Genomic DNA, 14448 nt, shown 5'->3' with positions numbered 1-14448 from the left:
GAAGCTCCAGGTGAGGCAGCCGCTGCCTGTTCAGGCTGTGATTCAGCAGGGCACTTAAAGCTCCTCCTGGAGCAGTGAAAGGATGAGGAATGCCTTTTCGACTTCATCACTTTCTTAAGGCTTGGCAGAGGCAAGCACTGAGTAACTAAGTTGGCCTGGAGGAGAAAGATGTTCAGAAATGCTGTTGAGTCACTTCGTTCGGCTTAAATGATGCAAAATGGAGCACGATTGTGAAGAAGGAAATGCATTTTGTCATTTGTTCTGTTGCTTCAGTGCACAGGGAGATAACAGAGCAAAATAAGGCTTCAAGGATTTTTTGCCACTTATATTATTGGGAACAAAGCGAGGATGGGTTAGAGCCCATCCCGGGGGGTGCTTCGTGTTCTCCGTTTCTCTGCAAGCCACTGGGCTTTAAATCTTTCTGGGACGAGGTGTGATGAGCAGCAGGAGTACTCTGCAAAGCCCTGGGAACTGTGCTTCAAGGACAGGAAGAGCTTTTCCCCTCCACAACCAGCAATAACAGGATGGAGCTGTGCACAGGATAAACACTCAGGCAAAGCACTGGGGACCTTTCCTAACAATGAGGTCGATTACCCGAGGAGTGAGCAGGCTCCGCTTGCTGGAGTGATTCAAAACTAGGAAAGTTAGAGCACCGTGGGGAATGGGCTTGGCTCCTGCACAGATGCGCCGGGTGACATTGGGTTGCACCCTGCTCCTCGCACTCACAACGTGCTCCTTCTGCAGCCCTGCTCACAGCAATCAGGAAAGTGGGATTTAGCTAGCTAGAAGTCATTTCCATTGCTAATTTTCGGGCTTCTGTTGAAAACACCTGGGAGGATGTTCAGCTTCTGTTGCACACACTGGGAATTAATCCATTAAAGGTGATCTTCAAAGCAATTAAAACCCGGGGCTTGTGACTTGTTTGTTTCTCTAGGATGCCTAAAGAAGGTTTCAAGGATTTTTTGTTCATTATTTTAAAGTTTTTTAGAACTTTTTTTCCACTTGTTTTTAGTATCTGGCCAGCTTCTTCCCTGGAGCTATAATGCAGACCAAATTTGTAAGGAGAGGGTGACGGCAAAGGGCAGCAACCTTGCTGCCTCCAAACTTGCCATGGGAGACCTGCCGGCTGTCCCAGCCTTACAGCTCTGCCCTGGTGACCACAGGGTAAAGACTGGAGAACTTTAGGTAAAAATAAATCCTTTTGTAGACGATTCTTCCGCAAAGAAAGCTGAATTAGCTCTTGGAGATCTTTCAGCAAGAAAGTGGTCTCATATTTGCAACAGATTTTCCAAGTAAGTTAATTTTTCAACTAAGATTTTCCAGTATGCAAACTAGGCAGAAATATGCTTCAAAAAACAAAGACTTCATTGATACTTCAGAGCAAAATCACCTCCCTTTGTTGAGGTCCACATCAGTCCAGCACTGGGATATTGTCACAACCCCTCCCTCCCTGGCTGACAGCAGAGCCCCCAGCTCTCCAACATCTCGGTGTTTCAGGGTCCTTGGCTCTTGGACCTTGCACCCTTGGAGCCCTCGGTTTGTTGCTCCCCAATGCCTCGAGCTGTTTGCCTAACCCTGAGCACAGAGAGCCGAGCTGGGGACACAATGTCCCTGCAAACACGAGCTTTGCCTTTGCCTGCGGGTCACTTCTTGCAGCCACCAATGGGTCTCTGCTCTACGTGTGACTTTTTGGGGACGAAAAGAGCTAAAACAAACACGCAGCTTGGGGCAGTTCCCAGGCAAGCCCCAGATGGTTCTCCCTGCCGCAGCCTCTGCTGGAGCAGCTAGAAAGATCGTCCTGATTGTTTGTGAGCTGCGGAGAATTAACGCCATTAATTTACGGCAGGCCCTCGCATTAATCCTCCCCGTTAATTCCTTATCTCTGCTCCAGCATATTGGCTTCCAGAGCCCTCATCTGGGAAGCTCATCCGCTGTTTGTCTGGAAGTTGCCTTTACGCGTGCCCTTTGCTTGCGTGCTGCAAAGCCAAAGGAAGAGCACGGAGGAGGCACAGAACGAGGGGGAGCAGAGGCACGAGCAAAAAGGGGGCTCAGGCTCTGCACGAGGGAGAAATCTCTCCAGGCTGGAGAGCTGCAGCTGGCGGGTGTCAGAGCTCAGCAGCCTTCATCCCACGGGGTGGATGCCTTTGAGCAAAGAGGTCTTTGCTTAAGCAGTGAGGGTTCAGCCACAGGGGAATCTGCTGGTGTTTGTCTTGCCTGTAATCCCAAAAATGCATCTTTGCCACTGAAACTGAAAGGACATTAAAACTGCAACCGCAGCAAAGAAATAAATTAACTCCTAATGACCTCCCAGCTCCTTTTCATACTTTTTTTTTTTTTAAAAAAAGAAGCCATGCCAGAAAGTTTCCAGCCCAGGACTGCCCATCCTTTGGAGGCAGGAGATGAGCACAGAGGTTCAGCTGAGGCTGAAAAGCTACCCCAGAGCCACTTGGTTTCCTCCTAAGGCATCCCAGGTCCCTGGCAGCTCTAAATAAGAGCCCAGCAGGAGGTGTTGCTGCAGATTTGTCCTCTGCATTAGCAGCTGCTCAGGGTTGCTCGAGCACATTGCCCAGGTGTCGAGGTCAGCTATCAGTTTTCTTGGGTCAAGATGCTTCACTCAGAGCTTGCTGACGCCTCCAGGACTTTTCCACAAGACACGTCTTGTTAGATGGCTGCTGATTACTAGAAGCAGCCAAAAATGCTCTGATGGGAAGAGTTTTCCCTTAGAAACGGCTCATTTGTTTACCCCAAAATGCCGTGCGGGACAGGATTTATTTTATCAACATTTTCAAGCAGATAATGTCCACATTTGTTGTTTTGCAGTGCTTGGGCGTTCGGTTTCTGTAATGTCCTGATACTTTATCCTGACTTCTTCACGTCCACTTTGTCACATAAGCCTGAAATAGCAAATCCTGAAAGCACACATTCTGACTTTTATGAGTAAAATCTTTGGAAGAGCTCACTCCTCCCAAGTAGTTAATTCTGCACAAAAATAGGAATAGGAATAGGAATAGGAATAGGAATAGGAATAGGAATAGGAATAGGAATAGGAATAGGAATAGGAATAGGAATAGGAATAATAATAATAATAATAATAATAATAATAAAATAAATAAAAATTGGGGAAATTTGATGCCTTACCACGAGTAATACTTTGCCATTCGCCTCTCCTGGATGCAGCAGATTTCTCCTTTTCCTTTTTCAGACTTTCCTGTGGTCCTGCTGAGGAACCTCCGCCACCCCGTCTTCCTGCTGGTGGTGCTGGCTCAGGTCAACCTCTCAGCCATGGTCGCTGGTTTGGCAACGTTCATGGGGAAGTTCCTGGAGAGACAGTTCTCCCTCACGGCCTCCTTTGCCAACATGATCATCGGTAAGCGTTGCTGTCACGCTCAGGGGCTTGCCAGCTTCTGAGCTCCTCTTTGAAAATCATCTGGAGATGATTGAAGGAGCAACTCTCCCTCCGGAGCTGCCAGTCTCCTTCCATCACCTCCAGAGGGACACAGCACAAAGTCCCTGCCCGTTTCACTTCTCAGGCACTAGCTACCTTCCTTCCTTCACCTCCCACCTGGCCTTGCTCAAATAAAACCCATTAAGACCTGGGAAATGCTTATCAAAAGCAGCTCCCTATATTCAAGGAGAGGAGACGAATTCATTGCATTAAAGGAGCAAAGAAACATCGTGTGTGAATTGTGCACATTTCTATGGAAGGGATTACTTTGCATTAATCATTAGTTATGGTTCTTTTCAAAAGTAGAGAGCAAATAAAATGTAAAAGAGCAAAAATCCACGCTTGCATTCCGGAGACACCTTGCAGCAAGAGACCAGCCTGGTTGGTGTGCTAATCCTCTCTAAGCTCTTCAAAATGTTTACTATTGTTGGACTAATTGCTCATAAAAGTTGGGCTAATTTCTTGCTGTTGGCATTGTTACGAAGGAAAGGGAGAAGTTGTAAGCAGGATATGCTCTCCTGAGACCAGACTGCTTTAACTTGCATTGCAATACCCAGAATGTTCGGACCTGCCTGTGCAAGCTTGTTGTGGTAACACAAATATGAAGCTTGCAATCCGCTGGAGCATTCTGAGGTCTAGACAACAGACAAAGAAATATTTTAAATGTATTTTTAAACAATGCATGCTCAGAGTAAGTATCTCCTAAAGTCTCTAACAAATAAATCCGAAGAATGTAAGCAGATTGGAAGATTACATGCTGAAGCAGTGGTTCCCAGGCTTCATTTACCCTTTAAAGGGTGTTACTTGTTAAAGATGTGCACAGAATTTCTCATATGGATCTACCCAGTAGCTCTCCCAGCTACTGCTTCATCATTCTCTGTTATACAAAAAGCTTTCTGTAGCTGGAAATCCTTTCCTTCTGTGGGTATTTATGGGCTGCAGGCAACCTCCCTATTGATTTTGTGATGAATTAAACACGTATCCCAATATAAGGTGGGGTTTTCAAAACTCCAAGTCCATCATGGAAACGTTCACAGTCTTGTAATGATGACAACAGAAGCAGCCACATTATTATATCAATGGTTTCATTATGCAGAAATTAAATATCCTCTCTGGGTTTACTTGTTATTTCCTCCTGTCTGAAAAAAAAAATCACGTTTGCTGGATTAATCACAGTTTTACACTAGCTCCTCCATCTCCTCCATGCACCGATACAGAGCCTGTTTGCTGCAGGAGCCAACTGTCCTTGCAAAGCTGCTTTCTGACCTTAGCATTATTCCAGCAGTCTCTCTGCAAAACCCTTGGTCCCCTCCAGATCAGTGATGCTGAAAAAATAGAAATCCCACGATAAACCCTCTGGGACTGAGAGGGCTCGGAGGATGGACACCAAGGATCTGTCTTTTCCCAGGTGCTGTGAACATCCCTGGGGCGATGGTGGGCATCGTGGTGGGTGGTGCCATCCTGAAGAGGTTCCAGGTGTCCCTGAAGCAGTGCAGTGCCATGTGCGTCCTGGGCATGCTGCTCTGCCTGCTCGTGGCCTTCCCCCTTCTCTTCCTCGGCTGCCCCACGCAGAAGGTCGCCGGTGTCACCTACGGTGAAAGGTACTGATGGCACCAATGGGGCTGGGGTGGGTGGCTGCTGGTGGCGGGGGCATCACTATTGGGGCACCATGCTTGGGGGCTGAGATGGGAGTTAGGGGTTATATATACCCAGGGCTGGGGTTATTCCCTCTGAAAAATGCTTAACAAGCTAGGAAATTTACAATTTTGTGAATAAAGCCTGCATCTGCTGTGTCCTTACTTGTTCTAGCTTCATTGATGGGTTGTGAAACCCGAGCGAATGCTTTCTTTGGCACAAATAGTGCAGGATCCAAATTTCATCCTGGAAAGCCTGGCGTGCTACTCATGAGGCCAGTAACGTGGCCAGAGGCCAGCTTCAGGAGCGTGCCCTCAGAGCCAGGGCTTCTTCCCTGCCCTCTCAGAAGGATTGATTTGGGTTTCTACGAGCTGATCCGTGCACATCCCATAGTGAGAGCTGGCTCGAGCCCTGTGCTCTCCACCTCCCACAGCCAGGCATCGCAGCCCTACACCCTGCATTTAGGGCTGGGAATGCAGAATGAAGGAAGTGGGCGACTCCCACGACTATTGGTGGTCAGGATGTTTTTCCTGGGCATTGAGCAAAGGCTCTGTGGCTTATAGTGGAATTTCTATGCATCCTTTTTTTATGGGGGAGCATTAAACAATCAACGTTTCTTTACTAATCCCCAAGTAATACCTCCAAGTAATAATCCCCCAAAATATCTCCCATATAAGATGCGTGTTAATGATGCTCAGTACCACGCATTAATACGTTCTTTCTGTTGTAGCTCTGACTTTGGGCTCCACACCTTGGAGTGCAGCTTCCATTGTAACTGCCCCGAGAAAGCTTACAACCCCATCTGCGGCTCTGACGGTATCGAGTACATCTCGCCCTGCCACGCTGGCTGTGAGGTCGTGAATATCGACAACAATTCAGTCCTGGTGAGTTATTCCCACCGAGCCAAGGCAACAGGCAGAGAGCTTCCAGATATTCAGCCTCTGAGGACATCGAGGTGTCCTTCCCCACCCAGTGCTTCACCCCAACTTGGGTTCTGCACCAGGGACCCAGCTGCAAAATCTCCCTTGTTATCCAGGAGCTTGAGTGGACTTCTTGCACAATTGACACAAGGACCTTCTGCTTTCCCTTCGCCCTAAATTGTGACCAACAAGGTCACCTCCTTTAGCTGCGTGTCCTGCACTGGGCGAAGGGCTGAGCACTTTGGTCACCCAGTGTGACACCTCTCGTACTCAAGGGACACTTTCTTCATGGGGTCAGCTGCCCCCCCTCCACCAGGCTCCTGCTGTGAATTGGCTAATCCGTGTTCCTTGAGTAGGGACTTATGGAAACCAGGCTCCTAATTCAGGCATCAAGTTCTCTGAAACAGGTTGAGGTCTGCGTGCTTGCATTTTTGCAAGGTGTGAAGGCAAAATAGCAACGCAGGTGGCACAATTTCCTGTAGCTCTGCTTTCCTGCAGCAGGCATCACCCAAACTGCTCACCCAATACTGTTTTCTTTGGCTAGACACAAAATGATGCTCAAAGATGAATGAGTTTTCAAATAATCTGTCTAGCTCTGTTTCTTCTCCTCATGCTGTCAGCAACTGTGCAGCACACCCGTGCAACTGCCCCCCTGAAGTGTAGGGGTGAAATATTAGCCCAAAACACACAGCTGAAACCTACAGTGGGGAAAAATGACCCAAGTGTTTTTATCATATAGCTTATTTTAGTGGTGCTGCATGCCATACCATACATCAGGCGTCTGTAGATTGTGTATAGGGATGAAGAGAGAAGAGGTAAATCTTATTTTTGGGTACTCTTTTTACCAATTCTGTAGGCTCTGGGCAGGCCAAACCTAGAGGGACCGTTGCTCCAGCTCACATAGCATTGACATTTAGCGTGATTTCTCTCCCATTTTCAGGCCAGGAAGACTTGTCCCAGGGCTGGGCTTTCACTGAGCCCTTTGCCTGTTGGGTCTCCAGGCAATACGGCTCAGCGAATGCATAATAAGGAAATCTCTGCCAGTTCAAAAACCTAGCTGAAAACTGTTAGCAATGCATACAGGGTAAATGGGTTTCCGCCGTGTTCTTGGCACAGGATATATTAGCAGCGTGGGACCGCCTGGGCACTTTTTAGCTGCATTTTGTTAATTAACAACACTTCATTTTAATAACATTTACATTTTCTGCCAGAGCTTAGTCCCCAGTGTGCTTTTATGCACTCCCGTGCCTGCCTTTTGTACAGCAGATCCTTTTCAACCGCTTCTTCCTTGGGAAAGACATCTCCAGCCCTTTGACATCCCCTGCTCCTGGACATTGCCCAGTCCTCTGGTCATTTTAGGTATTGTTGCATACAACCACAACAAAAGAAGGGCTCCCTTTACGGTGCCATGCAAACACTTTTTTTTTGGAAAACCAGCAATATTCCTTCCTTTAGCACTTAGCCCATTTGCCAACCAGAGCAAACCTCAGTCCTGGGCACCTGTAGTCTCCCACAGGGCGCATCCTGCCCTGCCATCCAGGTCGTTCATGAATGATACCCAGGACTGAGGGTACCTCTGTGCCATGGGGTTTGTCTCTCAGAAAGCCCTTTTGAACCCCATCACGAATGGCCGTGGGTGGCAGCAGGGACATCCCTCTGCTGGCAGCTGGTCTGTGGACATCCCAAAATGTGAATGGCCACAGGGTCTGAGCTGGGGATAAAGAAAAGCGAAGAGAAATTCATGCACAGTTGGATGGGAGCCTCTCTGCCTCTTAAGAAAACAATTGTCCAATGTTTTTTTTGGGCACACTACTCTGACAAACCCGGGCCTGGCCGCCTGCCATCCAGCAGCCCCTTCCTGCCCAGATTCACCACCCCGTTGTGGGGATGCTCTCGGTTTTCCTCCTCATCCCACTGCTCCGGTGGTTGTCCCAGCAGACAGAGCATCCTCGTGGCACCACGTCCCAGACGATGACTCTCATGGGGACGGGCCACCCATGGCTTTGTGGTTTCTCCCCCCTGCTCGGAGGGTTTTGCAACTGGGCTCATGCTCCCTGCTCTGAAATCCTCCAAGAGTTCAGATGAGAGAAGCAGAGAATGGCTTTCAGGCTCCACTCCAGGCATCTACAGCCCTTTTTCTCCATTTATATTTATGCAACTGCCCTAAATGTTGTGACTGATTCTCTGGAAAAGGTGGTGATCACACAGATCAACAGAGCTTTAATTTATCTAATTGCTTTTCTTTTTTTTTTAACGGCTTTGGCCCAAACTCATCTGGGCACTTATCTATGGAGGGGTTGGATCATCCTCTTGAGACCCACATCTCCTTCGATGACTGCAGAAGGAGCCTGGTTTGGTTTAGCTCGCTTCCGATGTCTGGAAGAGATAAATCCCAGTCTTAATTTGAAATATTAAATCCTCTTTCCTGGAGGTGGGAGGAGGGGCTGCGTCCCCTTTTATCCCAAATCTTCCCCCTGCTCTCAGCAAGGAGCAGATCCTTGCGGATCCCTTGTACAAGAATCAGTCACGCTGTTTCCCTTGGCAGTGATGGGGAACGGGGAAGTCTGTCCCCCTCAGGGAACTCCAAGATCACACCCTCTTTATTTAAAGGTCTCTTCCAAATAATGAGTTTTTCAGGGAAAATAAACAAGTAAATAAAAAAAAAAAAAAAAAGAACGAGAATTATAACTAAAAGCTGGAGAAATAGAAGAAAATCTCATGCCTTGCCCGGGGCATCCTTCCTTTGCAAACAGAGTGCCGCTTATTTATGACCCTCTCTCAAAGGTGAGGTTTTGCATTTTCTCCCAGGAGCTGTTTCCTGGTTTAACACCCTGGTTAAAGCTCCCAGGTGCTGCAGGGGGGCTGCTCCTCTGCCCGTTTTGGCTGCCAGCCCTGCCCAGCATCACCCTGGGGTGCAGGATCTCGCAGCCAAACCCCCCTGCAGGAGACAAGCTGGGGATGCAGGATGGTGCCCGGCTGCTCCCCTGGAGATTTCTGCCCCAAAAATATAACGCAAGCCAGCGAGCTCATGTCAGGTTCGAGTGTTTTATCAGCTGCTGGTGAGACTGTTCCGTGCCAAGAATCCAGATTTACTCACGACGCCGGAGCATTCAGCTGACAAATGATGGCATTAAATAAACCTGTGCCCAAGCATCCTCGGTGCACAGCAGGCGGGGATCAAAAGGACTGGGAGCACGAGCCCAGAAGGATGGCTGCAGGGGTAGGGAGGCATTGCCGGGGCTCATGTGGACAAGACAAGGATGTGTCTGGGTTGGGAGCACGTCCAAGTGTCTCTGGAAGCACAGACATGGAACTAAAACCCCACCGTGGGCCCAGCTCTGCTTCCCCATCAGCCAAATGAGCTCACACGTGCAACATCCTAGTGATGCCCATGGGATCTGGTGGGACTGGACCTCCTTCCAGAGGGGACAGCGTGTTGGGAGCTGGACGTGGGGATGGAAAAATGTGTTTCCTCATCCGCTCAGCCTGCTACCCTCTGTCAGATTCATTATTTCTTTTTATTTCCCAGCTCCCAGTAGTGTTGAGTGCTAATTACCGCTAATTATTTACAGACAAAACCCAAACACCCGCCCTCCCTCTGACAGCTGGCAGCGATCCCTGGCATCCCCACTGCCGTGATCGAATGAGCAGCCTCTGGTTTTCCTCTCCCCTTTGCAGAATTACACCAACTGCAGCTGCATCTCCAAAAACGGGCTGGGGGGCTTCGCCAAGCCCGGGACCTGCGGCACCGACTGCTCCCACCTCCTCCTGCCCTTCGTGGTGCTCTCCTGCGTGGCCGGGATCCTCGCCAGCACATCCCACACGCCGTCCTTCATGCTCATCCTCAGGTGGGGACACCGGGGTGGCACGGGGCTGGGTGAAACCCCTGGGTGCTCCTCTGGGGGCACGGAGAAATTGGGGAAACCGAGGAGCGGGGAGGAAGGGTCTCTGGGGGACTGGAGGGTTGAATCACCCCCATGCTGAGCCTCGTGCCCAGTTCCTCCTGCTGTTTTTATGGGGTTTTAGCACAGGGGGCTTCCCTGCTCCTCTCCTCTCTCCGTGCACGTGGCAGTCCATCTTCCCCCTTTGGTCCCGCAGCCCTCCTGCTCCTTCTCCCCACCCACGGCTGATACCTCAGTAACGAGCCATGCCATTAATTAATCACTTTTTAATGCAGCTCTGTGTTAAGCTAGGAGGTTTAATTGCACATCCTATATAAATGATACCTTCAAGCCCATTTCCATGGTTAATGCACTCAGAACAGTTGCTTTTCAGGGAGGAGCTGTGGTCAAAGCCTATTTTTACCTCGACCCCCAGGCAATATTAAATCACTATTTATGCTACAAGTGAACTCCGCAAATGCCAGAGAGAAAGGAAAAGGTGTGCTGCTGCTTGGGGTCCTCTTGGTGTGACCCCAGCAGGAACCACAGCCCAAAATGGGCTGAAAAACCCTGGGGTGCCACCAAAATATACCCTGGGACAACACATCACAAAAAAAAGTCACATCCTCGACGGGTAAATAACTTGTTCAGTTAGAGAAAGCCGTCCTTGTTCGGCAGAGCCAGCGGCTATAATGTTTGGGTTTTACTCATACAGACTCTTTAAATTAAAAGCAAAAATACTTGGCTGAGCTCCTCCCTGTTTCCTGCGGGGCCGGGTAGGTTTTCCAGGCCAAGAAAAGACTGCGGTGAGCTTCCAGCCCTAGTGAATGAACCGACCTCCTTTCGGCTGACCTCAGTGGGAACTGCCCCGGGTTCCTGGTGGTTGAGCTGGAGGGTGACTTTCTGGGTGGGGGTGCGATGCCAGGGAGGGAAATATCCATCCTTGCATAAGAGCAGCAGGGCATGCTTTCAATTTTATTTATTTTATTTATTTTATTTATTTTTTTTCAGGAGCATCCAGCCCGAAGACAAATCGTTTGCCGTTGGGATACAGTTCATGCTGCTGAGAATTTTAGGTAAATTAAAATCCGTTGAAATGCCACGCTAGAAAATCATGGCAGCTCTTTGGAATTTATGTGGATTTCATCCCCGAGCTGTCCCAGGGCTGCAGAAATGTTTTCTGTGCAGGGTTTCACACTGTTGTAAGCCTCCCAGGCTGTGCGTGGTGGGGAGGAGAAGAGGCATCTCCGTCGGGGTGCATCCGTGTGGCTAAGTGAAGGAGGGCAGGGAGTGAGTTTGGGTCCAGGAGGACAGCCTCTGGCTGGGTACCAACACTCCCACGTTTGCCCTGGCAAATTGGGGTGGCTGCAAATCACATCCCCTGATCCCACAGGATATTTTTCACGTGGTGGGAATTCCTTTTCACCCAGAACTGCAGCCAGATGGATCTGGGTCTGTCCCAAACAGACGTTCCCGTGCCATAACAAAGCCCCCTCTGCTTGCAGCGTGGATGCCAGGACCCGTTCTGTACGGCAGCGCCATCGACACCACCTGCATCCTCTGGGAGAAGAAGTGTGACAGGAATGCAGCCTGCAGATATTACGACAACAACCTCTTCAGGCACAGGTAGGGCTGGTGGTGGGGGCGAGGGATGGGGGGAACGTGGCCCTTTATGCCATGGGATTGCCTTTAATAACGTGCTCTTATGGTCAGCCCTGAAGTGGTCAAGCAGTTGGACTTCTCATGGTCTTTGTAGGTCCTCTGCTAATTCACAGTGGTGTCCAGGAAAGGCTTGGAGGGAAATCATTGGCAAGAGCTAAAATTATGCCAAGGACCGTGCCTGTCCCAACCCCTTCGCCACCACTCAGCGCTGCATCACCCCCCAACGCTACCCGCAAGCTGGTGCGGGATCCCTGTAGGATGCTTTGCACCCTAGGGTCTGTCTTCCCACAGGGAGACACACAGAGGACACCAAAACTGATTCGTGCACCCTGGAGGGGCTGGAAGGTTGCTGTAGGTGTTTTTACATTCCCACTGCAAATTCATCCTTGCTAAACGAGTCCCTGCCCGGTAGCTGCAGCAAGTCCTGTTCACCCTTAACCCCAAGACATATTTTTATCTGCCTCCTTTTTACCAGGAGATGTGATCTGTTAACGCAATACCAAAGAGAAGGGTTTGATGGCTATTCCTTTTCTTTTTGCCATCCTCCTTAGGAGCCCAGCTTGCAGCTGAGTGGGGCCAGCTCTGCCCGAGCAGCCCATCCCCATGCTCAGAGTCTTCTGGGTGCCTGGGGATGTCAGGTTTTGGTGCTTGGTTCACACAGCAAAGCCCTTCCTGCCCTGATTGATTGTGTTTCCACACCACAGGTATCTTGGCCTCCAGTTTTTCTTTGAGGTGGGCGCTTTCCTGTGCTTCGTGACCGTGTACATGATCCTCAGGAGGCAGGAGATGGAAGCCAGGAACGCACCAGAGACAAAGACAGACCCGGAGAAGAAGAAACTGGCAGAAAGCACCACAAAGGGCCCAGAATCCAAAGTCTGATGCCAAAAAATGTGAATTGTCATCCATGCCCAGGGAGGCGAAGCTGTGTGAATCACCCTGGACTCGAGCCGTGAAGGATGGATGCTCAGAGTGATGGACAATGGGGCTGCTTCCCACTTTTCCTCTGCAGTGCCTCAGGAGCCCGTCCACGCATGGGTGGTGCAGGTGGCACCTTCACGGGGGGTAGTCCACGCACATTAACCTTTGGACATTCCAATTTTCTGGATTTTTATCCTCCAAAGTGTTTGTTCCTGCTGACAGTCTCAGCGACACCAGCAGCGACCATAAACCAGAGACCTGAGAGTTGTTGACTTTTTTTTTTTTTTAATAAATGGTTTTTACAAAAAAAAGTGTCTTGTAGTGAACCCTTGAATGATGATCTGTCCTTGCTCCCCCAAAATACTAATTATTCTTGTTCCTCCTGCTCTTGTAAGATGTTCTCTGTCCTTGAAGACCACCCAGCTGCAGGCTTGTAGCACCTTGGCAGCATAGCCACATTTTGCAGTAATAACAATAACAACTTATTTTTGCCTTGTCTTGCCACAGTACCTCATTGAAGTACATAACATTAAGGTTCCTTCCCATATTTTTGTTTGGGAAAAGCAAAACTTTTCCCAGGGGTGCAGGACCAGAAGGGGAGCCCAGCCCTTTTGCAGACTGAGCAGAGCTTGTGGTTTATGGGTTTGACCACGGAGCAGGCAGCCTCACTGTGCTCCTTGAAGGGGTTGCTGTCAGAGGCAGCCGTAATTATGAGGCAAAGGTCGAGCCTGGTATTATTTTGGTGCAGCTTCCCCTGTTTTCTGCATTCTTTCCATCTCAGGGCTCTTTTCCACCCGAGTGTAGATTGTGTTGGTGGCCTTGTCCCACCAGCGTGCCATCACGGACCATTGGTACCTTGTAATTTTTGGCTCCAGAGTGGAATTCAGTAGCAAAACCAAAACTTCTAAGTTCACCCCAAATATGCAGAGGAAAAAAAAATAAAATAAAATAAAATAAAATACACCATGGAGAAAATCCATTAACTCCTCCCAGCCTGGCAGCTGGTCCTACAATAAGGTTTGGGGCTTAGCCCCCGCTTTCCTGCCTGGTTTTGGGCTCTGGTGAGGTTTTGTTCCCCTTTCCCACTGCCCACGTGAACCACTCCATGACCCTGTGACTCTGACCACGAGCATCAAAAAGCCAAATTTGGGGACTCTGCACCGTTCTCAGTTTCCAAGTCGTGACCAGGTAAAATAAGCTTCCAAACCAAAACTGTTGGCAGGTGTGGAATAGGAATGAGTTGTTTTTTTTTGGACAGGAGGAGGGAAGGGGCAGACCACTACGTACCCTCCCTGCACCCAGCAGAGAAGGGTCTTTCCTGGCTAAGCACAAGTCCTCAGCTTGCAGGCGGTTTCCTGCCTCGTTCAGCCCAACCTCAAGCTGCTCCAGGGTACTTTCCAAACCAGAGCAAGCTAACGACAACACCATTTGTTTCATACAGCACCAAAAGCTGAGGGCTGCGGTGTGCTGAGCCAGGATTACCCCTGGACTGGGGCAGGCAGAAGGCACCCACACGATGGCCATATCCATATTTATCCATATCCATATTTATCCATATCCATCATATCCATATTTTCACATCCTACAGAGATTTTTTTCTCCAGCAATGCACAGTACAGCGCAAATTCTGACTTTCTTCATAACCCCTTTATCAGATGAGAGCTCTCCATGAGTGAGCAGCCAAGGCAATTGCAAACAGCAGCTCTTAATTTTGTGATCAGCTATAAGTCTATTATTAGTTTGTGTTTGTTTTTGGTTTTTTTTTGGTTGTTTGTTTTCTTTTTTCCTGCTGCAATTTCCATTAATTAGGGCTGGAGGTTCTATCAAGAGAAATGAAAGCACTTCTCCCCTTCTTCTCTTCTTTTAAGAAACATGTTGGAAGTGGCTCTCCAGATTGTCCCCATCCCTCTTGAATTGGGAGCCCCAGAACTAAAATAAACCCAAAATGGGTTTATTTTAGCCCAGGTAATGAACTTTATACCAATTT

General features: G+C 49.1%; 1 protein-coding gene across 1 annotated transcript in view; it reads left to right on the top strand.

The window, feature by feature from the left end:
• Nucleotides 1–12747, top strand: part of SLCO2B1 (solute carrier organic anion transporter family member 2B1) — a 46416-nt gene extending 33669 nt beyond the window's left edge. The window contains exons 9-15 of the mRNA XM_072032950.1: nt 3203–3367; nt 4854–5046; nt 5811–5964; nt 9679–9848; nt 10893–10957; nt 11387–11507; nt 12248–12747. Of these exons, the coding sequence (XP_071889051.1) occupies nt 3203–3367; nt 4854–5046; nt 5811–5964; nt 9679–9848; nt 10893–10957; nt 11387–11507; nt 12248–12422 (1043 nt within the window). The 3' untranslated portion in view covers nt 12423–12747. The remainder of the gene's footprint in view (nt 1–3202; nt 3368–4853; nt 5047–5810; nt 5965–9678; nt 9849–10892; nt 10958–11386; nt 11508–12247) is intronic.
• Nucleotides 12748–14448: the final 1701 nt, after the last annotated feature.

This window comes from Anas platyrhynchos, chromosome 1, assembly GCF_047663525.1.
Source record: "Anas platyrhynchos isolate ZD024472 breed Pekin duck chromosome 1, IASCAAS_PekinDuck_T2T, whole genome shotgun sequence".
In the NCBI taxonomy this organism is placed as follows: Eukaryota; Metazoa; Chordata; class Aves; order Anseriformes; family Anatidae; genus Anas; species Anas platyrhynchos.
Note: the sequence above shows the minus strand (reverse complement) of the source record. Positions and strands in the feature narration are given on the sequence as shown.